The 24,993-nt window shown below is 51.4% G+C and overlaps 1 protein-coding gene across 1 annotated transcript; it reads right to left on the bottom strand.

Annotated features, from left to right (window-relative positions):
- Window positions 1–14,910: 14,910 nt before the first annotated feature.
- Window positions 14,911–24,784, bottom strand: PSMD5 (proteasome 26S subunit, non-ATPase 5). Its single transcript, XM_075324335.1, is given in 12 exon segments — window positions 14,911–15,761; window positions 15,763–15,814; window positions 16,320–16,471; window positions 16,561–16,584; window positions 16,587–16,672; window positions 21,125–21,316; window positions 21,393–21,538; window positions 21,611–21,717; window positions 21,796–21,924; window positions 22,053–22,166; window positions 22,828–22,972; window positions 24,574–24,784. Coding segments are annotated over 12 exon segments (1,527 nt in total). The 5' UTR covers window positions 24,747–24,784; the 3' UTR covers window positions 14,911–15,554.
- Window positions 24,785–24,993: the final 209 nt, after the last annotated feature.

The following is a 24,993-nucleotide window of genomic DNA, read 5'->3' as shown; positions in this document are numbered from 1 at the left end:
GGGCACATACATGGGGGGCACATACGTAGGGGGTCACCTGCCCTGTGTTCTCCAGGTGTGTACAGCACTACAAGAAATATCAGATAACAGCGGGAAGGAAACAGTCAGCAGGCAGCACCTGTGAGGGCTGTGTCAGCAGCGAGCAGAAAGGTAAGACATTTATATGGTGGGGTCAAGATACCAGTAGAATGGGGGCTCCGGGGCCCCTGCGGTCATCATTATATAGGACCAGTAATCAGCATCTTCTACTGATGGATTTTGCAGCCAATCATGAGGAGGAGACGATGGGGAACATAAAGACCAACACAAGGGAAGACCTCAACCTGTACCCCACGGCCCCCAATACACGATCCATCCCCCCAGTGAGGAGGAGGAGGAAAAAGAAGAAACCTCCGAAAAAGGAAGAATCCGACTCCGAGCAAGAAAATCAACGCCGGAGACCCCTGAGGAGGCGCGGTAAGAGCGCCCCCGTTATCTGCCCCAGAGGAGGTGAGGTAAGAGTGCCCCCATTATCTGCCCCCGAGGATGTGAGGGAAGAGCGTCCTCATTATCTGCCCCTGAGGAGGCGCGGTAAAAGCGTCCCCATTATCTGCCCCTGAGGAGGCGCGGTAAGAGCGTCCCCATTATCTGCCCCCGAGGATGTGAGGGAAGAGCGTCCTCATTATCTGCCCCCCGAGGAGGCGAGGTAAGAGCGTCCCCATTATCTGCCCCTGAAGAGGCAAGGTTAAAGCATCCCCCTTATCTTCCCCCGAGGAGGCGATGTAAGAGCGTCCCCATTATCTGGCCCCGAGGAGGCGAGGTAAGAGTGCCCCATTATCTACCCCCGAGGATGTGAGGTAAGAGCATCCACCTTATCTGCCCCAGAGGAGGCGAGGTAAGAGCACCCCCATTATTTGCTCAGGTTACTAAACCAATTACTTCAAATATTATGGAGTAGCCCCCCCAAACTTCAAAATCAAGAAGCCCTACAGTAATAATGGGGTACTCTTCTGTCTGCTCCTTCCCTGCCTGACAACCAGTATGGCAGATATTTCAGTTCCCACCATGGTTGTCGCTCAGCTTTACATCGCTCCTGATTATTATCAGCCATTCAGAGACCAGAGTCCAGGAGCCCCTCACAAAGTAACAAGCAGTTCTGGGGGTGACTAAAGCAGAATAGGAAGGCATTGTCACCTCCTCGTCTCATAGCGAGCAGAAAATGGCACTGCTAGATACAGGTGCATTTACAGGAGCGCTCCGGGGGCTTACTGTACAGCCCCCTCTATCAGCAGCGTGTGAGTGTATCCCCAAACTCACCGGTCACCAGCCATTGCCGACTCCACTCCGCTCCAGCATCACATGGCCACGGCTGTGCCCGGCGACATCTGTGTGGACTGAAGGTCTCAGTACAAGAGATTTAGACCAAGGCTCTTATAGACGAACATTAAGAAAGAGAGTACTGGTCTTAAGAGGAAAAAAGAGCTACGGTCACATGGTGCAGGAGAGGAGCGGAGCAGCGCTGCAAACGGCAGAAGACGACGACCACGAAGTATAATAATAGGCAGATTGTGTGCACACAATTACTGATTACTAACAGAGAGGGCAATAAGAAGTGCCAGTCTGCTCCAATAAAGGGCAAGGACCCTGCAGTAATGTAGTACTCGGGACTGCTCCTATAACATCCCCACAGGTTCTAGAGCAAGCAGCATGAGGCGATCAACCAGAGAATATGACCAGACAGAGGCAGAGAGAGGAGACCCCTCAGAGATCAGGACCCCCGGTGTACCTGAAAAAAGACAAGAAAGAGCCATTCATACAACGAGGGAGAATAAAAGGTGTTCAGATGAAGGAGGAACCAAAGAAGCTGAAATATCACAGACACAGAGCTCCGATAACTGCAGCAGGAGCATGGAGGGAAAAGATACAGGTACAGACCAAGGAAGGTCGCTCCACGACTACCTAACTGTGAAACCCCTGTATACAGAGCTACATGATTAGATCCTGTCTGCAGTCACCACTAGGGGGAGCTCCCTATATATAGAGGCACACAATATGATCCTGTCTGCAGCCACCACTAGAGGGAGCTCCCTGTATACAGAAATACATGATAAGATCCTGTCTGCAGCCACCACTAGAGGGAGCTCCCTGTATACAGAGATACATAAGATCCTGTCTGCAGCCACCACTAGGGGGACCTCCCTGTATACAGAGATACATGATAAGATCCTGTCTGCAGCCACCACTAGGGGGAGCTCCCTGAATTCAGAGATACATGATAACATCCTGTCTGCAGCCACCACTAGGGGGAGCTCCCTGAATTCAGAGATACATGATAACATCCTGTCTGCAGCCACCACTAGGGGGAGCTCCCTGTATTCAGAGATACATGATAACATCCTGTCTGCAGCCACCACTAGGGGGAGCTCCCTGTATACAGAGATACATGATAAGATCCTGTCTGCAGCCTCCACTAGGGGGAGCTCCCTGTATTCAGAGATACATGATAACATCCTGTCTGCAGCCACCACTAGGGAGAGCTCCCTGTATACAGAGATACATGATAAGATTCTGTCTGCAGCCACCACTAGGGGGAGCACCCTGTATACAGAGATACATGATAAGATCCTGTCTGCAGCCACCACTGGGGGGAGCACCCTGTATACAGAGATACATGATAAGATTCTGTCTGCAGCCACCACTAGGGGGAGCTCCCTGTATACAGAGATACATGATAAGATCCTGTCTGCAGCCACCACTAGGGGGAGCTCCCTGTATTCAGAGATACATGATAACATCCTGTCTGCAGCCACCACTAGGGGGAGCTCCCTGTATTCAGAGATACATGATAACATCCTGTCTGCAGCCACCACTAGGGGGAGCGCCCTGTATACAGAAATACATGATAAGATCCTGTCTGCAGCCACCACTAGGGAGAGCTCCCTGTATACAGAGATACATGATAAGATTCTGTCTGCAGCCACCACTAGGGGGAGCACCCTGTATACAGAGATACATGATAAGATCCTGTCTGCAGCCACCACTGGGGGGAGCACCCTGTATACAGAGATACATGATAAGATTCTGTCTGCAGCCACCACTAGGGGGAGCTCCCTGTATACAGAGATACAGGATAAGATCCTGTCTGCAGCCTCCACTAGGGGGAGCTCCCTGTATACATAGATACAGGATAAGATCCTGTCTGCAGCCACCACTAGAGGGCGCTGCCTGTATACAGAGATACATGATAAGATCCTGTCTGCAGCCACCACTAGGGGAGCTCTCTGTATACAGAGATACATGATAAGATCTTGTCTGCAGCCACCACTAGGGGGCGCTCCCTGTATACAGAGATACATGATAAGATTCTGTCTGCAGCCACCACTAGGGGGAGCTCCCTGTATACAGAGATACATGATAAGATCCTGTCTGCAGCCACCACTAGGGGGAGCTCCCTGCATTCAGAGATACATGATAACATTCTGTCTGCAGCCACCACTAGGGGGAGCTCCCTGTATTCAGAGATACATGATAACATCCTGTCTGCAGCCACCACTAGGGGGAGCTCCCTGTATTCAGAGATACATGATAACATCCTGTCTGCAGCCACCACTAGGGAGAGCTCCCTGTATACAGAGATACATGATAAGATTCTGTCTGCAGCCACCACTAGGGGAGCTCTCTGTATACAGAGATACATGATAAGATCTTGTCTGCAGCCACCACTAGGGGGAGCTCCCTGTATACAGAGATACAGGATAAGATCCTGTCTGCAGCCTCCACTAGGGGGAGCTCCCTGTATACATAGATACAGGATAAGATCCTGTCTGCAGCCACCACTAGAGGGCGCTGCCTGTATACAGAGATACATGATAAGATCCTGTCTGCAGCCACCACTAGGGGAGCTCTCTGTATACAGAGATACATGATAAGATCTTGTCTGCAGCCACCACTAGGGGGCGCTCCCTGTATACAGAGATACATGATAAGATTCTGTCTGCAGCCACCACTAGGGGGAGCTCCCTGTATACAGAGATACATGATAAGATCCTGTCTGCAGCCACCACTAGGGGGAGCTCCCTGCATTCAGAGATACATGATAACATTCTGTCTGCAGCCACCACTAGGGGGAGCTCCCTGTATTCAGAGATACATGATAACATCCTGTCTGCAGCCACCACTAGGGGGAGCTCCCTGTATTCAGAGATACATGATAACATCCTGTCTGCAGCCACCACTAGGGAGAGCTCCCTGTATACAGAGATACATGATAAGATTCTGTCTGCAGCCACCACTAGGGGAGCTCTCTGTATACAGAGATACATGATAAGATCTTGTCTGCAGCCACCACTAGGGGGCGCTCCCTGTATACAGAGATACATGATAAGATTCTGTCTGCAGCCACCACTAGGGGGAGCTCCCTGTATACAGAGATACATGATAAGATCCTGTCTGCAGCCACCACTAGGGGGAGCTCCCTGCATTCAGAGATACATGATAACATCCTGTCTGCAGCCACCACTAGGGAGAGCTCCCTGTATACAGAGATACATGATAAGATTCTGTCTGCAGCCACCACTAGGGGGAGCACCCTGTATACAGAGATACATGATAAGATCCTGTCTGCAGCCACCACTGGGGGGAGCACCCTGTATACAGAGATACATGATAAGATTCTGTCTGCAGCCACCACTAGGGGGAGCTCCCTGTATACAGAGATACAGGATAAGATCCTGTCTGCAGCCTCCACTAGGGGGAGCTCCCTGTATACATAGATACAGGATAAGATCCTGTCTGCAGCCACCACTAGAGGGCGCTGCCTGTATACAGAGATACATGATAAGATCCTGTCTACAGCCACCACTAGGGCTAGCTCTCTGTATACAGAGATACATGATAAGGTCCTGTCTGTAGTCACCACTAGGGGGCACTCCCTGTATACAGAGATACATGGTAAGATCCTGTCTGCAGCCACCACTAGGGGGAGCTCTCTGTATACAGAGATACATAAGGTCCTGTCTGCAGTCACCACTAGGGGGCACTCCCTGTATACAGAGATACATGATAATATCCTGTCTGCAGCCACCACCAGGGGGAGCTCCCTGTATACAGAGATACATGATAAGATCCTGTCTGCAGCCACCACTAGGGGAGCTCTCTGTATACAGAGATACATGATAAGATCTTGTCTGCAGCCACCACTAGGGGGAGCTCCCTGTATACAGAGATACATGATAAGATCCTGTCTGCAGCCACCACTAGGGAGAGCTCCCTGTATACAGAGATACATGATAAGATCCTGTCTGCAGCCACCACTGGGGGGAGCACCCTGTATACAGAGATACATGATAAGATTCTGTCTGCAGCCACCACTAGGGGGAGCTCCCTGTATACAGAGATACAGGATAAGATCCTGTCTGCAGCCTCCACTAGGGGGAGCTCCCTGTATACATAGATACAGGATAAGATCCTGTCTGCAGCCACCACTAGAGGGCGCTGCCTGTATACAGAGATACATGATAAGATCCTGTCTACAGCCACCACTAGGGCTAGCTCTCTGTATACAGAGATACATGATAAGGTCCTGTCTGTAGTCACCACTAGGGGGCACTCCCTGTATACAGAGATACATGATAAGATCCTGTCTGCAGCCACCACTAGGGGGAGCTCTCTGTATACAGAGATACATAAGGTCCTGTCTGCAGTCACCACTAGGGGGCACTCCCTGTATACAGAGATACATGATAATATCCTGTCTGCAGCCACCACCAGGGGGAGCTCCCTGTATACAGAGATACATGATAAGATCTTGTCTGCAGCCACCACTAGGGGGCGCTCCCTGTATACAGAGATACATGATAAGATCCTGTCTGCAGCCACCACTAGGGGGAGCTCCCTGTATACAGAGATACATGATAAGATCCTGTCTGCAGCCACCACTAGGGGGCGCTCCCTGTATACAGAGATACATGATAAGATCCTGTCTGCAGCCACCACTAGGGGGCGCTCCCTGTATACAGAGATACATGATAATATCCTGTCTGCAGTCACCACTAGGGGGCGCTCCCTGTATACAGAGATACATGATAAGGTATGAGGTTGATGAATACAAACAATCTTAGGCTCTGGGTGGACTTGTTATTTGCCGTGATTGAAGCAGAACTCCTCAATCAGAATCTTATCAGAAATATAATGTAGGAGACTCCTATAGACGTCAGGTATTAATCATCTCTCACCATTATGTGCAGAGCAGACAATTCACAGAAGACTTGTGACAGCGATCAGTGAGTGGAGCGCACACTCCGAGGTGGAGCTAAGCGATTCCAGTGAGAGCAGCGACAACCCAGACAGCGTCACAGGTGCGACATCACACAACAGTGACATCACCGCCCTGCAGATATCAGTTATATTATACAACAGTGACATCACCGCCCTGCAGATATCAGTTATATTATACAACCGTGACATCACCGCCCTGCAGATATCAGTTATATTATACAACCGTGACATCACCGCCCTGCAGATATCAGTTATATTATACAACAGTGACATCACCGCCCTGCAGATATCAGTTATATTATACAACCGTGACATCACCGCCCTGCAGATATCAGTTATATTATACAACAGTGACATCACCGCCCTGCAGATATCAGTTATATTATACAACAGTGACATCACCGCCCTGCAGATATCAGTTATATTATAGAGCAGTGACATCACCGCTCTGCAGATATGTTATATTATACAGGTGACATCACCGCCCTGCAGATATCAGTTATATTATACAGGAGACATCACCGCCCTGCAGATATCAGTTATATTATACAGGAGGTGACATCACCGCCCTGCAGATATCAGTTATATTATACAGGAGGTGACATCACCGCTCTGCAGATATCAGTTATATTATACAACAGTGACATCACCGCTCTGCAGATATCAGTTATATTACACAGGAGGTGACATCACTGCTCTCCAGATATGTTATATTATACAGGAGGTGACATCACAGCCCTGCAGATATCAGTTATATTACACAGGAGGTGACATCACACTATATCTTGCACTTTACTTTCAGCTCTGGAGCAGGCGGCAGCTGAGGGTCAGGAGCAGGTGTCGGAGATGGCTGTGGAGAAGGAGGGTCTTGTCTGTCAGGTGAGACTAATCATATGGATGTATTTGAGCTCTTGTCGGTGGCTTTGGGGGCTGCAGATTTGTTGGATGTGGGTCTGCTGTTTCTATAGCCGGCTGCGCTAATGTATGTGGTGTAATGACAGGAATATGGGGGACTCCATGTAATAACGGATGCGTCCCCCATGGGCTCAGCGCTCTGGTACCGGTGTGGCATGCCCCCGCTCCCCGCCCCATCATTAATGCAGCGCTGAGGATCTGACCTCGTCTTTTCTCCAGATCGCAGACCTCGTGCTGCTCCTCCAGGAATGTGATGAGGTGCACCAGCTCGTCCTGAGGAACACCGGCCTGACCGACGCTCTGCTGCACCGCCTTGCCTCCGCCATCAGCGCCAGCACCTCTGAGGTGGAGGACATCAACCTAAACCTGAATGAGATCGGCCCCGAAGGAGCGAAGACCATTGTCCGCCTGCTGAGGGACAAGCCATGTGTCAGAAGCCTCCTGTGAGTGTGCCCCGGACCCCCCGCAATCCTCACCACCACTGACAGGGCGGCTTCAGACCCTATGGGGTCATCCAGGGAGACTAGTAAAAAACATCTAAAGTGGCAGGCGCAGAGGAAAAGCTCTAATAGTGGGGGGGGGACATGTGACTGCAGTCTACCCTAACATTCCAGACACCCCCAACAACCAACAAAAGAGACCCCCACCAAATACCCCTCTGTAACCAACCGGCTGGGGGAGCGGGTGATCGTGGGTGCCAGGCTCCCCTCACCTGTATAGGGCACTGGCGCCAGGGAGCCCCCTGTGTAACCAGCTGCCGGGGAGGGGGGGGCTGATCACCGGTGCCAGGCTCCCCTCACCTACATGGCCTTGCGAATGTATTCTGCCCCCTTTCATTTTTCAACCTTTTCCCACATTTCGGGCTTCAAACACAAAGATAAAAATGTTAATGTTCTGGTGAAGAATCAACAACAAGTGACACAATTGTGAAGTAGAATGAAATTTAGTGCTTAAACTTTTTTTTACAAAATAACTGAAAATTGTGGCGTGCAATATTATTCATCCCCTTTACTTTCAGTGCAGTAAACTCACTCCAGAAGTTGATTGAGGATCTGAATGGTCCAATGTTGTCCTAAATGACTGATGATGATGATAAATATAATCCCCTGTGTGTAATCAAGTCTCCGTATAAATGCCCCTGCTCTGTGATAGTCTCAGTGTTCTGTGTAAAGCGCAGAGAGCATCATGAAGACCAAGGAACAACAGGCAGGTCCATGATACTGTTGTGGAGAAGTTTAAAGCTGGATTTGGTTACAAAAAGATTTCCACAACTTTAAACCTCCCAAGGAGCACTGTGCAAGCAATCATATAGAAATGTGAGGAGTATCATACCACTGCAAATCTACCAAGACCCGGCCGTCCATCCAAACTATCATCTCACACAAGGAGAAGACTGATCAGAGATGCAGCCAAGAGGCCCATGATCACTCTGGATGATCTGCAGAGATCTACAGCTGAGGTGGGAGAGTCTGTCCATAGGACAACAATCAGTCGTACACTGCACAAATCTGCCCTTTATGGAAGAGTGGCAAGGAGAAAGCCATTTCTCAAAGATATCCATAAAAAGTGTCATTTAAAGTTTGCCACAAGCCACCTGGAGACACCAAACATGTGGAAGAAGGTGCTCTGCTCAGAGGAAACCAAAATCACACTATTTGGGCACAATGCCAAACGATATGTATGGTGTAAAAGCAACACTGCTCAGCACCCTGAACACACCATCCCCACTGTCAAACATGGCGGTGGCAGCATCATGGTTTGGGCCTGCTTTTCTTCAGCAGGGACAGGGAAGATGGTTAAAATTGATGGGAAGATGGATGGAGACAAATACAGGACCATTCTTGAAGAAAACCTGTTGGAGTCTGGAAAAGACCTGAGACTGGGACGGAGATTTGTCTTCCAACAAGACACTGATCCCAAACATAAAGCAAAATCTACAATGGAATGGTTCACAAATAAACGTATCCAGGTGTTAGAATGGCCAAGTCCCAGTCCAGACCTGAACCCAATCGAGAATCTGTGGAAAGAGCTGAAAACTGCTGTTCACAAACGCCTCCATCCAACCTCACTCAGCTCCAGCTGTTTACAAAGGAAGAATGGGCGAGAATTTCAGTCTCTCCATGTGCAAAACTGATAGACACATACCCCAAGAGACTGCAGCTGTAATCAGGGCTGTGGAGTCGGTAAGCCAAAACCTGTGACTCCGACTCCTCAATTTCCCTTGAACCGACTCCGACATATATTGCTTATATTTAAGTGAAAAATGTATTGTAGTACAATGTGAACAGACATTTAATCATTTTTATGATATAATAATCAAGATATTTAGATAGAACATGAAATATATTCATTGGAATACAACTTTAGAACACAAAACTGTAATAAATAGTAAAGATGTAATACACTATGTAATATATATATATTATATATATATTATACATACGCGCACACACACATACATACAAACATATATACATACAGTACAGACCAAAAGTTTGGACACACCTCATTCAAAGAGTTTTCTTTATTTTCATGACTCTGAAAATTGTAGATTCAAATTGAAGGCATCAAAACTATGAATTAACACATGTGGAATGAAATACTTAAACAAGTGTGAAACAACTGAAAATATGTCATATTCTAGGTTCTTCTTTGTAGCCACCTTTTGCTTTGATTACTGCTTTGCACACTCTTGGCATTCTCTTGATGAGCTTCAAGAGGCAGTCACCAGAAATGGTCTTCCAACAGTCTTGAAGGAGTTCCCAGAGATGCTTAGCACTTGGCCCTTTTGCCTTCACTCTGCGGTCCAGCTCACCCCAAACCATCTCGATTGGGTTTAGGTCTGGCACAGATTTCCACTGGTCTAATATCCATTCCCTCTGTTCTTTAGCCCAAACAAGTCTCTTCTGCTTGTTGCCTGTCCTTAGCAGTGGTTTCCTAGCAGCTATTTTACCATGAAGGCCTGCTGCACAAAGTCTCCTCTTAACAGTTGTTCTAGAGATGTGTCTGCTGCTAGAACTCTGTGTGGCATTAACCTGGTCTCTAATCTGAGCTGCTGTTATAACCTGTGATTTCTGAGGCTGGTGACTCGGATAAACTTATCCTCCGCAGCAGAGGTGACTCTTGGTCTTCCTTTCCTGGGGCGGTCCTCATGTGAGCCAGTTTCTTTGTAGCGTTTGATGTTTTTTTCCACTGCACTTGGGGACACTTTTAAAGTTTTCCCAATTTTTCGGACTGACTGACCTTCATTTCTTAAAGTAATGATGGCCACTCGTTTTTCTTTACTTAGAATTTATATTATGGCAAGAAAAAAAAGCAGCTAACAGTCTATTCAGTAGGACTATCAGCTGTGTATCCACCAGACTTCTGCACAACACAACTGATGGTCCCAACCCCATTTAAAAGGCAAGAAATCCCACTTATTAAACCTGACAGGGCACACCTGTGAAGTGAGATCCATTTCCGGTGACTACCTCTTGAAGCTCATCAAGAGAATGCCAAGAGTGAGCAAAGCAATAATCAAAGCAAAAGGTGGCTACTTTGAAGAACCTAGAATATAAGACATTTTCAGTTGTTTCACACTTTTTTGTTAAGTATTTCATTCCACATGTGATAATTCATAGTTTTGATGCCTTCAATGTGAATCTACAACTTTCAGAGTCATGAAAATAGAGAAAACGGTTTGAAGGAGAAGGTGTAAGAAATAGAATTGCCTCCATCAGATCCTCATTCGCAGATGACCTCAAATCTGACCTAATAATTTTAAGACTAGAGAACAACCTCTCTACAGTAACTTGGGTTGGAGGCAAAGCCGTAACCACATGGGCATCATCTCTAACACTTTTCGCGTATAAAGGAATTGCCTCATGCACAGTCAGTTTTGATGAACGGTTAAATTTTTCTATTTCTTTGAGAGCAAGTGAAAAATTTTGCTGAAATCTGGTCAATCTGCTGCTATAGGAGACGGAGTGAAATCTTTTCCTTGCGGCAACTCTTTGCCTGCTCCATGTCATCCAAATACTTGTCAAAGTTAAACTCCTCATCTGATTAGGATTAAGATATGGCAGCAGTAGCACTGTCAGAACCCAAGTCCTCTTGCACCTGGCAGTCCTGTAGCCGCTCAGCCTAACTGCTACCTCAGTCAGAGCTTCTTTTCCTTTAGTAAGCTGTTGATCATAAAGCAGTATACAATTACTTAGGTCCACATAAACAGCTGCCAGAAGAATTTTATTTTCCAATAGCTGTGTCTCTCTCCGTTTCATTGAAGCAGAAATGCCATCTGGGATTAAACCTCCTCTTTGGGACAGGCAAAATAGCAAGTTCTTCCACTCCCTTATGAAAATGCCAGGAGTTAAATCCTCAGCTTGTAATTTTTGAGTGTAAATTGGTGATTAAGCAATTCCTTCAACTCAGCCACCTGTGTCCACTTACCTTCATTTAGGGTTACCTGAGGGTTCGCCATATCTATAAGAAACGGTTTTAGTTCAAGCAATTGCTTGATCATTAAATAAGTGCTGCCCCACCGAGTGGCTTGATCGACAATTGTCCCTTTCCAGCACGTCTCTTCAAGATGGAATCAATTTTAGGGGTTCTGGCGGCAATAACCAATTTCCAGCATGTCCCTCTTCCAGACTATCTCTTATTGCCAGCTGCAGCGTGTGCACAACACAGCGCATGTGCTGAATATGAAAGTGTTTTGAAGCAGCGTCAACAAGATCATCCAATTCTAAAGTATCATTTTGCTGTTCTTCTGTTGTAATATCTGTTTGTTCCTCAGTTACATGAACAGCATTGTGGCCTTCCATCTCAAAAACCTTTCAGGTGATGCGGTTTTTAAAAAGCTGATCTGCTTTTGCAGCTGAAAAACGTATCCTCAAAAGCGCAGCAAAAACGCTGTGTGTGAATGTAGCCTTAGATCAGAAATAGACAGCCATTTATAGGACATTTCATAACTTTTGGTAATTCCTATGAAAAAATATTCAGCACATTCTGCATTGAACTACAGTACCAATTTATTATATATTTTAGGAGTCGGAGTCGGTCCATTTGATAAAGACTCCACGAAAATGAACACAGACTCCGACTCCACAGCCCTGGCTGTAATCGGAGCAGAAGGTAGCGCTACAAAGTATTAACTTAAAGGGGATGAATACTATTGCACGCCCCAATTTTCACTTATTTTTTAGAAAAGTTTAAAATAAGCAATAAATATCGTTCACCTTCACAATTGTGTCCCACTTGTTGTTGATTCTTCACCAGAACATTAACATTTTTATCTTTATGTTTGAAGCCTGAAATGTGGGAAAGGTTGAATAATTCAAGGTGGTGAAATACTTACGCAAGGCATTGTATATAGGGCATCGGTGCTGGGGAGCCCCCTCTGTAACCAGCCGCCTTGGGGAGCAGGTGAGTTCCCCTCACTCGTATAGGGCACCGGTGCCCCCTCGGATTTGTCTGGTCACTCGTGGTCTCATGGGTCTCTCAGTTTGCAGATGTCTTGTTTGCTTCTTCCCTGCAGGTTATACGGGAACCAGTTGGGTGGCGTTGGCGTTAGGACCATCATGGCCGGTCTCTGTGATCTATGGCGTCCAGTCTGGGGGACAGCGAGGGTCTCCACTTCCAATTCATCTGCCTTCCACCTATCAGAACTGGACATAGGAGGGAATCAGATGGACAACGAGGGTCTCGGGAGCGTCGCTTCCTTCCTGAGGCTGAACCCACCGCTCAGACAACTCTCCCTGGCACAGAGCTCGGTGACAGCCATGGATTCCTGGGCAGACCTGTTCAGTGCCATGAAGGTGAACACAAAGCTCCTGCACCTGATTCTGGAGGAGAATAGCCTGGGGGACCCCGGGGCCACACTGCTGAGTGGGGTAATCGGGGAGAACCAGAGTCTCCTGAGCCTGGACCTGGACGGTAATGACATCGGGGAGGAGGGCGGGCGCGCCATATCCCAGAGCCTGCGTTGCAGCAGCGCCTGCGCCCTCACCTGTATCAGCCTAGAGAACAATTCCATCAGTGCCGGGGACCATCGCCGCCATAAACCGGTGTCTGATGACCACAGCCAGCAGATCGGGGTGACCAAGTCCGAAAATACAGACACCAGGGAAACCAGGGCTGTGGAGTCGGTAAGCCAAACCTTCGACTCCGACTCCGACTCCGACTCCTCAAATTCTCTTGCTCCGGCTCCGACTCCGACTCCGACTCCGACATATATTGCTTATAGTTAGGTGAAAAATTTTATTGTAGTACATGAATATGTGTATGTGAACATCAGACATTTAATAATTTTTATGATACAATAATCAAGATATTTGGATAGAACATAAAATATATTTATTGGAATACAACTTTAGAACACAAAAAACTGTAATAAATTGTAAATATGTAATACACTATGTAATATACAGTAGATTACATATATATCTTGTGTGTGTATATACACTGTATATATATATATATATATATATATATATATATATATATATATATATATATATTTTACATATTTACAATTTATTAGTTTTTTGTGTTCTAAAGTTGTATTCCAATAAATATTTTATGTTCTATCCAAATATCTTGATTATTGTATCATAAAAATAATTAAATGTCTGATGTTCACATTGTACTACAATAAATTTTTCACTTAAATATAAGCATTATACTAAATGTTATTATTTAGTAAAATATTCAGCACATTCTGCATTGCACTCCTGTCCCCAATTTATTATATATTTTAGGAGTCGGAGTCGGTGCATTTTATACCGACTCCGACTCCACCAAAATGAGCTCCGACTCCGACTCCACGACTCCGACTCCACAGCCCTGAGGGAAACTGCGCATACAAGACCAGCAGACACCAGAGGAAGACTGTAAGCTCTGCGGGCCGGGAGGCTACACAGCCACGGACTGAACGTCACTGCCGGGAGTCATCCGGCAGCAGCGCTCCCTGCAGTGACCCTCCTGCATATTTACTGCTGGACCAGTAGGGGGCGTTCTGTGCACTGGCACACAGCTATCAGTGACTATGAACTGCGCCCCCCCCTCCCGGCACATACACCGCCTCCTCCCGGCACACGGCAGCGTGTACACCACCCCCTTCCCGGCACGTGGTATGTATACCGCCCCCTTCTGGCGCTTACACCACCCCCCCTCCCGGGCATGCAGTGCTTACACCGCCCCATTCCCAGCACGCGGTGTGTATACCGCCCCCTTCTGGCGCGTACACCACCCACCGTCCCGAAACGCGGTGTGTATACCAACCCCCTCCTGGTGCATACACCGCCCCCCTCCCGACATGCGGCGTGTACACCGCCCCCCTTCCCGGCACGCAGGGGGTCCGTCCCCCTGGTGGTTTCTCATTTTCCCGCCATCATTGTCTGCGCTGAACTAGAATTTTCTGTGAGAAGAACATTCCGGAACAATAAAGCATCTGATTCGGGTTTATTCTTTCCTGGCACAATAAGTCTCCGCCGGTCCTGAGGGGCAGCATGAGAGATTACGCCCAGACTCGGGCCCTCTCGGCTCTGGTACAAACATGAATGGGGCCAAGCTGCAATACCAGACAGAAACAGGGATCGGGGGGGAATGACGGAGGACGGGGGAAGGGGGGGGGGGGACTGAGGAGACGGAGGACAGAGGGGGGGGGACAGAGGACAGAGGGGGGGGGGACAGAGGACAGGAGGGGGGGGGACAGAGGACAGGAGGGGGGGGACAGAGGGGGGGGGGGCAGAGGACAGAGGGGGGGGGACAGAGGACAGAGGGGGGGGACAGAGGACAGAGGGGGGGGACAGAGGGGGGGGACAGGAGGACAGAGGGGGGAGGACAGAGGACAGCGGGGGGAATGGAGGATGGGGGGGGCGGAGGACGGGGGATGGGGGGGGGTCGGAGGACGGAGGATGGGGGGGGCACAGGACGGAGGATGGGGGGGGGGGGGGGGGGGGGGTCAGGGACAACGCTCAGCTCTCATCAAATAGTAAAAAAAATGTGTTATATCCACCCAAAAAGGTAATGGGGGGCGCTGTGACCTGCGCTGAGGGTCCACCCTCGCCCCCATAACAGGCGGTACAGCTCGGCTCTTAGAAAGATGTATATTTCCTACAGAAAAGTACACATGTGCTAGAAAAAGTGGTGACGATGGCCGGGCGTCCGCTCCTCCTGCCCCAGTCCTGTGACCTCAACTGCTCCGTCCACAGCAGAAAGAAGTGATGGCCGGCGTCTGTTCCTCTGTGGCCCACTCTGCTCCCCCCATGGTCACGGTGGAGAGAGCGGTGATGGCCGGCATCCGCTCAGCCCCAGTCTGTGGCCTACTCCGCTCCCCCCATGGCCATGGTGGAGAGAGCGGTGAAGGCCGGTGTCCGTTCCTCTTGGCCCCAGTCTGTGGCCTACTCTGCTCCCTCCACGGCCACGGTGGACACGGCTTTCACGTAGTAGGGGCCCTCCCTGTGATAGGCGCGCAGCCTCAGGTAATGCTGATTGCCCAGCACTTCAGCCGTGGTTTTGGCGTTGATCAGAGCTTTTACAAGTTCGTACTTGGCATCTTTGGAGTCTTTGTCCGGGTCGACCGTTCGATCCACTATGTACTCCACAAAATCCAGGACTATCAATCATCATCCTCTGGGCCCAGGGCTGGTTAGCGATGGCCCTATAAGGAGACGATAAACAACTAATGTGTGTGTGTGTATATATGAGTTATTTCATTTTTCTGCTGTGATTAACCCTTTTTATAGCCCTACATCAGTGATGGTGAACCAGTGGCCTCCGCACAGCCCTCTCTGGTGGCACGAGTGCTGTGGCCAGAAGTCATACTGCTCCTCTGAACGGCTGGTTTGATCGCACAAGCAAGTTGTGTCAGAGCAGAGGAGACACTACTCCTCGCTCTGACACGCACTGGCAATGGACCCGCTAATTAAGGATCTGAATATTCACTGCTCCCCACACCCATAATCCCACCCAGCTCTCGGCACTGAATCTGATTCTGAGAGGTGGGCGGGATAGTGAGCGTGGGGAGCAGTGAATATTCATGACCTTTAATAGCAGCACATGTGATCGACCCCCTGCAGGTCACATGATGGGGGTCATGTATACCAGGATATGTTCAGCAGGTCGAGGTCCCGCTCCCTCCTTCATGTGAATAGTCTGGGGGTCACAGGGGACTCACCGTGAAAACCTTTAGCGCTCCACAGTGCAGCTCGGGGAACGGCTGAGAGGCGATGCTGCGGAGCATCTCCATCGGCTGGTTGGACAAGCACCTGAACCAGGCTTCAGACATGGCGAGAAGATCGTCAGTGTGATTATCTGGCTGAAGGAGACCATTACATGAGACAAGGCTGACATTACGACCGCATGGGAAGACGGGGGCCGGCGACATCACTCACACCACACACCTACCGGCAGGAACACAATGGAGGATATGGAGCGTCCAAACATCGCACCCTCAGCTCTGCGGGGCAAACTGTGCGTGGTGTCCAATTGTCCTAGAAAACATTAATAAATCGGCTGCCTGAAAAAAATACAAGATTAGCGTTCAGATCAGTTTACTAGCACCAACACTGAGGTATAGCGCGGGAGGGGGGAGAGAAAGAGAGGGGAGAGAAAGAAGAGAGGGCGGAGAGAAGAAGAGAGGAGGGAGGGGAGAGAAAGAGAGGGGGAGAGAAAGAGAGGGGGAGAGAAAGAGAGGGGGAGAGAGAAAGAGAGGGGGGAGAGAAAGAGAGGGGGAGAGAAAGAGAGGGGGGAGAGAAAGAGAGGGGGAGAGAAAGAGAGGGGGAGAGAGAAAGAGAGGGGGAGAGAAAGAGAGGGGGAGAGAAAGAGAAGGGGAGAGAAAGAGAAGGGGAGAGAGAAAGAGAGGGAAAGAGAAAGAGAGAGGAAAGAGAGGGAAAGAGAAAGAGAGAGGGAAAGAGAAAGAGAGAGAAAAAAGAGAGAGAGAAAAGAGAGAGAGAGAGAAGAGAAGAGAAGAGAAGAGAGAGAGAGATAGAGAGAGAGAGAGAGAGAGAGAGAGAGAGAGAGAGAGAGAAAAGAGAGAAACAAGGCAGGGGAGAGAGAAGAAAGAAAGAAAGAAGAGAAAGAAAGAAAGAAAGAAAAGAAGAGAAGAAAGAAAGAAAAGAAAAGAAAGAAAGAAAGAAAGAAAGAGAAAAAGGGAAGATCGAGGTGAGTGGAAAGCAGCGAAGATGGGAGAGTAAGGGAGATAGGGTGGAAACACATCTATGCGAGTAAAATCGAGTCCCGACTGGGCTGAAAAAAAACTCGGCTGATTTTAGTTCACGTTAGGTGCGAGTGCAACGCAAGTGCGATGCTATTTCTGAATAAATTAATGATTTTACTAGCGTGTGTAATGCGTGTGTAATGCGTATTTTTTACTGTCATCTGCCATTCAGCACTGCTACATGGCCGCTGACAGCAGACACAGACAGCCATGTAGCAGAGCTGAATGGCAGATGACAGCAGACACAGACAGAGCCGCACGATTAGAATGAACTCGGGTGAACTTAACCCGACTTCATTGTCATGCTGCGGCTCTGTCTGTGCCGCGTCCTGATTAGCGGTCACCAGTGAAGGGCTCACCGGTGACCACTAATCCCCCGAGTGACTGAAGTTAGCAGCCCTCTCTCATACTCACCGATCTCCGGCGCCGCGCTGCACGGCTTTCTCACTGCTCCGGCGGCTTTTACTTCACTGCTCCGGCGGCTTTTACTATTTTGAAAAAGCCGGCCGCTCATTAAACAATCTCGTATTCCCTGCTTTCCCCGCCCACAGGCGCCTATGATTGGTTGCAGTGAGACACGCCCCCACGCTGAGTGACAGGTGTCACACTGCACCCAATCACAGCAGCCGGTGGGCGGGTCTATACTGTGCAGTGAAATAAATAATTAAATAATTAAAAAAAATGGCGTGCGGTCCCCCCCAATTTTAATACCAGCCAGATAAAGCCATACGGCTGAAGGCTGGTATTCTCAGGATGGGGAGCTCCACGTTATGGGGAGCCCCCCAGCCTAACAATATCAGCCAGCAGCCGCCCAGAATTGCCGCATACATTATATGCGACAGTTCTGGGACTGTACCCCGGCTCTTCCCGATTTGCCCTGGTGCGTTGGCAAATCGGGGTAATAAGGAGTTAATGGCAGCCCATAGCTACCACTAAATCCTAGATTAATCATGTCAGGCGTCTATGAGACACCCTCCATGATTAATTTGTAAGTGACAGTAAATAAACACACACACACCTGAAAAATCCTTTATTAGAAATAAAAAACACAAACACATTCCCTCATTACCAATTTAATAAGCCCCAAAAAGCCCTCCATGTCCGGCGTACTCCACGGACCTCCAGTGTCGCTTCCAGCATGAAGGTGACAGGAGCTGCAGCAGACACCGCCGCTCCGGTCACCTCCAAGCAGCAACTGAGGTGAGTAGCGCGATCGGCTGAGCTGTCACTGAGGTTAATCGCGGCCACCGCTGGATCCTCCAACAGTGACAGCGGGGTAACCTCAGTGACAGCTCAGCCGATCGCGCTACTCACCTCAGTTGCTGCTTGGAGGTGACCGGAGCGGCGGTGTCTGCTGCAGCTCCTGTCACCTTCATGCTGGAAGCGACGCTGGAGGTCCGTGGAGTACGCCGGACATGGAGGGCTTTTTGGGGCTTATTAAATTGGTAATGAGGGAATGTGTTTGTGTTTTTTATTTCTAATAAAGGATTTTTCGGGTGTGTGTGTTTATTTACTGTAACTTACAGATTAATCATGGAAGGAATCTCGGGGAGACGCCTGACATGATTAATCTAGGACTTATTGGCAGCTATGGGCTGCCATTAACTCCTTATTACCCCGATTTGCCAACGCACCAGGGCAAATCGGGAAGAGCCGGGTACAGTCCCAGAACTGTCGCATCTAATGTATGTGGCAATTCTGGGCGGCTGCTGACTGATATTGTTAGGCTGGGGGGCTCCCCATAACGTGGAGCTTCCCATCCTGAGAATACCAGCCTTCAGCCGTATGGCTTTATCTAGCTGGTATTAAAATTGGGGGGGACCGCACGCCATTTTTTTTAATTATTTATTTATTTATTTCACTGCACAGTATAGACCCGCCCACCGGCTGCTGTGATTGGGTGCAGTGAGACACCTGTCACTCAGCGTGGGGGCGTGTCTCACTGCAACCAATCATAGGCGCCTGTGGGCGGGGAAAGCCAGGAATACGAGATTGTTTAATGAGCGGCCGGCTTTTTCAAAATAGTAAAAGCCGCCGCAGCAGTGAGAAAGCCGTGCAGCGCCGCGCCGGAGATCGGGGAACGGTGAGTATGAGATATGAGAGAGGAGGGGAAAATGACCGACAGACTGCGAGAGAGGGACAGAGATAGTGACGGACCGACAGAGAGAGAATAGAGACCGACTGACAGAGAATAGTGATTGACAGACATTGGGAGACATCGCTCGTTTCCAGTGTTTTAGGAAACATGCGAGAAATGTATTTAGAAAATCGGATGTCACTAGCATGGTGTGAGTGCCGTCCCGTGACATCCGATTTTTTACACGCTCCCATAGACTTGCATTGGAGAAACTCGCAGTAGAAACTCGCAAAAAAGCAGCATGCTGTGATTTTTTTCTCAGTCCGATTTGGACTGAGAAAAAAAAAATTTGCAGATGAAAGCTGAATCATTCACTGACATGTGTCCGATTCCAATGCGAGATTTTCTCACATTGCTCTACTGCGAAAAACACGCAAGTGAGAAGCAGCCCATAGAGTGTGAAATGGGAGGGGGGTGAGAAACATGGAAGATGAGAGAAAGCCTCCAACCCAGAGATTTATAAAGTGTGGAGGAAAGACAAGCGCATAGGGTCTTAACCGGTAAATTCAATAAAAAGGATAATAGGGTGCACTCACCTATGGATGTTGTGAGAGTCACAACACCTCATGAAGCATAGAAGTCAGTGGAGACAGCTGCAGACCCGTAACAATGAGATAGAAGTTTCATAAAGCAGTCGGGGATCAGCGCCGCGCTTATTACCGTTCAATCCAAAGGATAATTTTCCAAGTCATTTATTAAGGAAGCATGAACAAGTCACGCGTTTCAGGGTTCTCTGCCCCCTTTCTCAGGACAATGCAACAATGACACAGAAGTAAAATCTTGTGTCAATCCAAATTATCCTTTGGATTGAATGGTGATAAGCGCGGTGCTGATCCCCGACTTCTTTATGAAACTCCAACCCAGAGAGGCAGAGACAGTGCAAAAAAATGGAGGGAGGGAGAAACAACAAAAGCCCAGAGGGAGGGAGAAACAACAAAAGCCCAGAGGGAGGGAGAAACAACAAAAGCCCAGAGGGAGGAGAAACAACAAAAGCCCAGAGGGAGGGAGAAACAACAAAAGCCCAGAGGGAGGGAGAAACAACAAAAGCCCAGAGGGAGGGAGAAACAACAAAAGCCCAGAGGGAGGGAGAAACAACGAAACCTCAAGGGGAGGGAGAAACAACAAAAGCCCAGAGGGAGGGAGAAACAACAAAAGCCCAGAGGGAGGGAGAAACAACAAAAGCCCAGAGGGAGGGAGAAACAACGAACCTCAAGGGGAGGGAGAAACAACAAAAGCCCAGAGGGAGGGAGAAACAACAAAAGCCCAGAGGGAGGGAGAAACACTGAAAGCCCAGAGGGAGGGAGAAACACTGAAAGCCCAGAGGGAGGGAGAAACACTGAAAGCCCAGAGGGAGGGAGAAACACTGAAAGCCCAGAGGGAGGGAGAAACAACGAAAGCCGGGGGGAGGGGGGGGAAATCAACAACACCCCAATGGGAGGTAGAAACAACTAAACCCCAGAGGGAGGGAGAGACAACGAACTCCCGGGGGGGGGAAGTGAAATACAAAGGGAAGAAGAGCACAAAATACAGAGGGAGGGAGAGTGCAAGGAGTGTTGGAAAGAGGGAGGGAATTCGGACCATACACGCCCCCTCCCCCGATACATTGCAGCACTCACCAGTTTTCTGCAGAACTTGTTTTCCTTCCATGTTAGAGCCGAGTATCCCGAGCGTGTCCACCGCGACGCCGATCATGGTGGGCTCCTGCCCTTCCACCATATCAAACACTTTGTGCAGGAATTCGGGGTAGTGCTCACACACCTGCTGTGGACTCTCCATGATGGCGAGATTCCCAAAGAATTTCACCAATCCTAAACATCACAGAACGTGTCATGAAACCGAGGAGCCGAAAACAAAGCGACGAGCCGCGAGAAGCCGAGACGTCACCTGGCAAGTAGAAGCCGGCGAACGGGTCCGAGTCTGCGCCAACAATCAAATTGGAGATCTTGTCAATGATTCCTTGCTGGGCAAGATACTGGCGCCCATGGAGTGTGCCCGCCAGCGAGGTGACCATCTCCACACAGGTGACCCTGCAGGCGCAGACACAGGTTAGCGCAGCATTGTACAGGGCAGCCATGTATATACTGTCCCATCACCTCACCCTGACCAGGACGTCCTCCCCGGTGAGCTCCTCCAATAACCGGGGCAGAAGACCACTACTGGCACAGAAGCTCAGGGCCTCCGCCGACACCGACGAGACCTCCACCACCAGCTACGATGGCACACAGAGGACATTGTCACCGGGCAGCCATACTGAGGTCACATGACTATGACGGAGGGCTACACCCACCTCGTACACGCGGTACCGCACCACGTCACTGACGGCCATCACCGATCTCAGGTCTGATAACAGGTTACTCCCGAACAGCAGCTGTAACCCGGGTGTGGTGCGAGCCACGCGGGAGAGCGACGTGATAGCCTGAAGAGCGAAGACACGGCGGGATCAGAGAAAGCTGCAGAGCTGGACACGGGGCAGCCCGCCTCCCACACCGCGGGGCCGCCCGCCCCCCACACCGCGGGGAAGCCCGCCTTATTCACGGCGCTCACCTCCTTCGCAACCGCCATGTTCTCTCCTCCAAGGCACAAAATCATTTCTTTCAGCAGCTCCAGGTTGTTCAGGATTTCTGTCATCGCCTCCAAACTTTCCGCAATCCTCCCGATCTAAGATGGGAAAGGGTTACAGAGTGAGACCCCTGTGTGTCCCGGACCCCCGGCGCTCAGCGAAAACACGGCCCGGACCCCCGCTCTCACCTGTGATACAGCCAGGACCCCGCCCTCACCTGTGATACAGCCAGGACCCCCGCCCTCACCTGTCATACAGCCCGGACCCCTGGCGCTTAGCTGAAACACGGCCCGGATCCCCGCCCTCACCTGTGATACGGCCAGGACCCCCGCCCTCACCTGTGATACAGCCAGGACCCCCGCCCTCACCTGTCATACAGCCCGGACCCCTGGCGCTTAGCTGAAACACGGCCTGGACCCCCGCCCTCACCTGTGATACGGCCCGGACCCCCGCCCTCACCTGTGATACGGCCCGGACCCCCGCCCTCACCTGTGATACGGCCCGGACCCCCGCCCTCACCTGTGATACGGCCCGGACCCCCGCCCTCACCTGTGATACGGCCCGGACCCCCGCCCTCACCTGTGATACGGCCCGGACCCCCGCCCTCACCTGTGATACGGCCCGAACCCCCGCCCTCACCTGTGATACGGCCCGAACCCCCGCCCTCACCTGTGATACGGCCCGAACCCCCGCCCTCACCTGTGATACGGCCTGGACCCCCGCCCTCACCTGTGATACGGCCCGGACCCCCGCCCTCACCTGTGATACCGCCAGCAGACGCACGGCCTCCTCTGGGTGGTGCAGCCCCCGGTGAAGTTCTTCCTTGTAATTCCGAACGACGTGAAGTGGATCTGAGGCCTGAAGAAAGCGCTGAAGAATCACCACACACAGCGCGGCCTGCTCCCTGAGGAGGGGACACACCGGACATGGGGTACACGGCATACACCGGGGCTGTATGTGGATGTATATAGACACATACTCAGGCTCTTCTGACCTGTCCCCTCCTCCTCACATGTCCCCCCCCTGCCTCCTCATCTGTCGCTCCTCCCCTTCACATGTCCCCCCCGCCTCCACACCTGTCGCTCCTCCCCCTCACATGTCCCCCCCGCCTCCTCACCTGTCGCTCCTCCCCCTCACATGTCCCCCCCGCCTCCTCACCTGTCGCTCCTCCCCCTCACATGTCCCCCCCGCCTCCTCACCTGTCGCTCCTCCCCCTCACATGTCCCCCCCGCCTCCTCACCTGTCGCTCCTCCCCTCACATGTCCCCCCCGCCTCCTCACCTGTCGCTCCTCCCCCTCACATGTCCCCCCCGCCTCCTCACCTGTCGCTCCTCCCCCTCACATGTCCCCCCCGCCTCCTCACCTGTCGCTCCTCCCCCTCACATGTCCCCCCCGCCTCCTCACCTGTCGCTCCTCCCCCTCACATGTCCCCCCCGCCTCCTCACCTGTCGCTCCTCCCCCTCACATGTCCCCCCGCCTCCTCACCTGTCGCTCCTCCCCCTCACATGTCCCCCCCGCCTCCTCACCTGTCGCTCCTCCCCCTCACATGTCCCCCCCGCCTCCTCACCTGTCGCTCCTCCCCCTCACATGTCCCCCCCGCCTCCTCACCTGTCGCTCCTCCCCCTCACATGTCCCCCCCGCCTCCTCACCTGTCGCTCCTCCCCCTCACATGTCCCCCCCGCCTCCTCACCTGTCGCTCCTCCCCCTCACATGTCCCCCCCGCCTCCTCACCTGTCGCTCCTCCCCCTCACATGTCCCCCCCCGCCTCCTCACCTGTCGCTCCTCCCCCTCACATGTCCCCCCCGCCTCCTCACCTGTCGCTCCTCCCCCTCACATGTCCCCCCCGCCTCCTCACCTGTCGCTCCTCCCCCTCACATGTCCCCCCCGCCTCCTCACCTGTCGCTCCTCCCCCTCACATGTCCCCCCCCGCCTCCTCACCTGTCGCTCCTCCCCCTCACATGTCCCCCCCGCCTCCTCACCAGTCGTTCCTCCCCCTCACATGTCCCCCCCGCCTCCTCACCTGTCGTTCTCCCCCTCACATGTCCCCCCCGCCTCCTCACCTGTCGCTCCTCCCCCTCACATGTCCCCCCCGCCTCCTCACCAGTCGCTCCTCCCCCTCACATGTCCCCCCCGCCTCCTCACCTGTCGCTCCTCCCCCTCACATGTCCCCCCCGCCTCCTCACCAGTCGCTCCTCCCCCCTCACATGTCCCCCCCGCCTCCTCACCAGTCGTTCCTCCCCCTCACATGTCCCCCCCGCCTCCTCACCTGTCGCTCCTCCCCCTCACATGTCCCCCCTGTCTCACCTGTCGCTCCTCCCCCTCACATGTTGCCCCGCCTCCTCACCTATCTCGACCTCACCTGTCTCTTCCCTCTCACCACTCGCTCCGCGCCCCCTCACCGTGCACTGAACGTCTCTTACATGTCCCCGCCCCCATCATTGCACTGAACACGCCCCCCAGCCGCAGCTCCGGTACCCGCCCCCTGCACGTGTCCCCGCCCCCTCACCTGTCCGCCCCCCGCCATGGCGCTGAACACGCCCCCAGCCGCAGTTCCGGGACCCGCTCCCTCAGGACGCTCAGGGGCAGGGCCAGCGCCGCCGTCTTCAGGCTCCTCAGCGCCTCTGTGGGCTCCGCGCTTCCGGACACCGCACTCAACAGATCCTCTATGGACGCCGCCATCTTACAATGAATCAAACCCCGCGAGACTGCAGCGGTTACTACAGCAACGGAGGGACGGGATGACACTCAGGAGCCCCGCCCCTCCAGTGACGTCACAAAACCTGAGGGATTCTGGGATTGGTAGTGAACAGCACGCAGTTATCACTGTGAGACGCTGGTGACAGTGCGGCTCTATTTGGTGATCCGGTTCCCATGGCTCCGCTCACCAGAAAGAGCCGGATCTTTCAGATCGTTCCCAGCTCCTTAT

Source organism: Anomaloglossus baeobatrachus, chromosome 9 (genome assembly GCF_048569485.1).
Source record: "Anomaloglossus baeobatrachus isolate aAnoBae1 chromosome 9, aAnoBae1.hap1, whole genome shotgun sequence".
NCBI lineage: Eukaryota > Metazoa > Chordata > Amphibia > Anura > Aromobatidae > Anomaloglossus > Anomaloglossus baeobatrachus.
The sequence above is the reverse complement of the archived record's forward strand: the minus strand, read 5'-3'. Positions and strand labels throughout refer to the sequence as shown.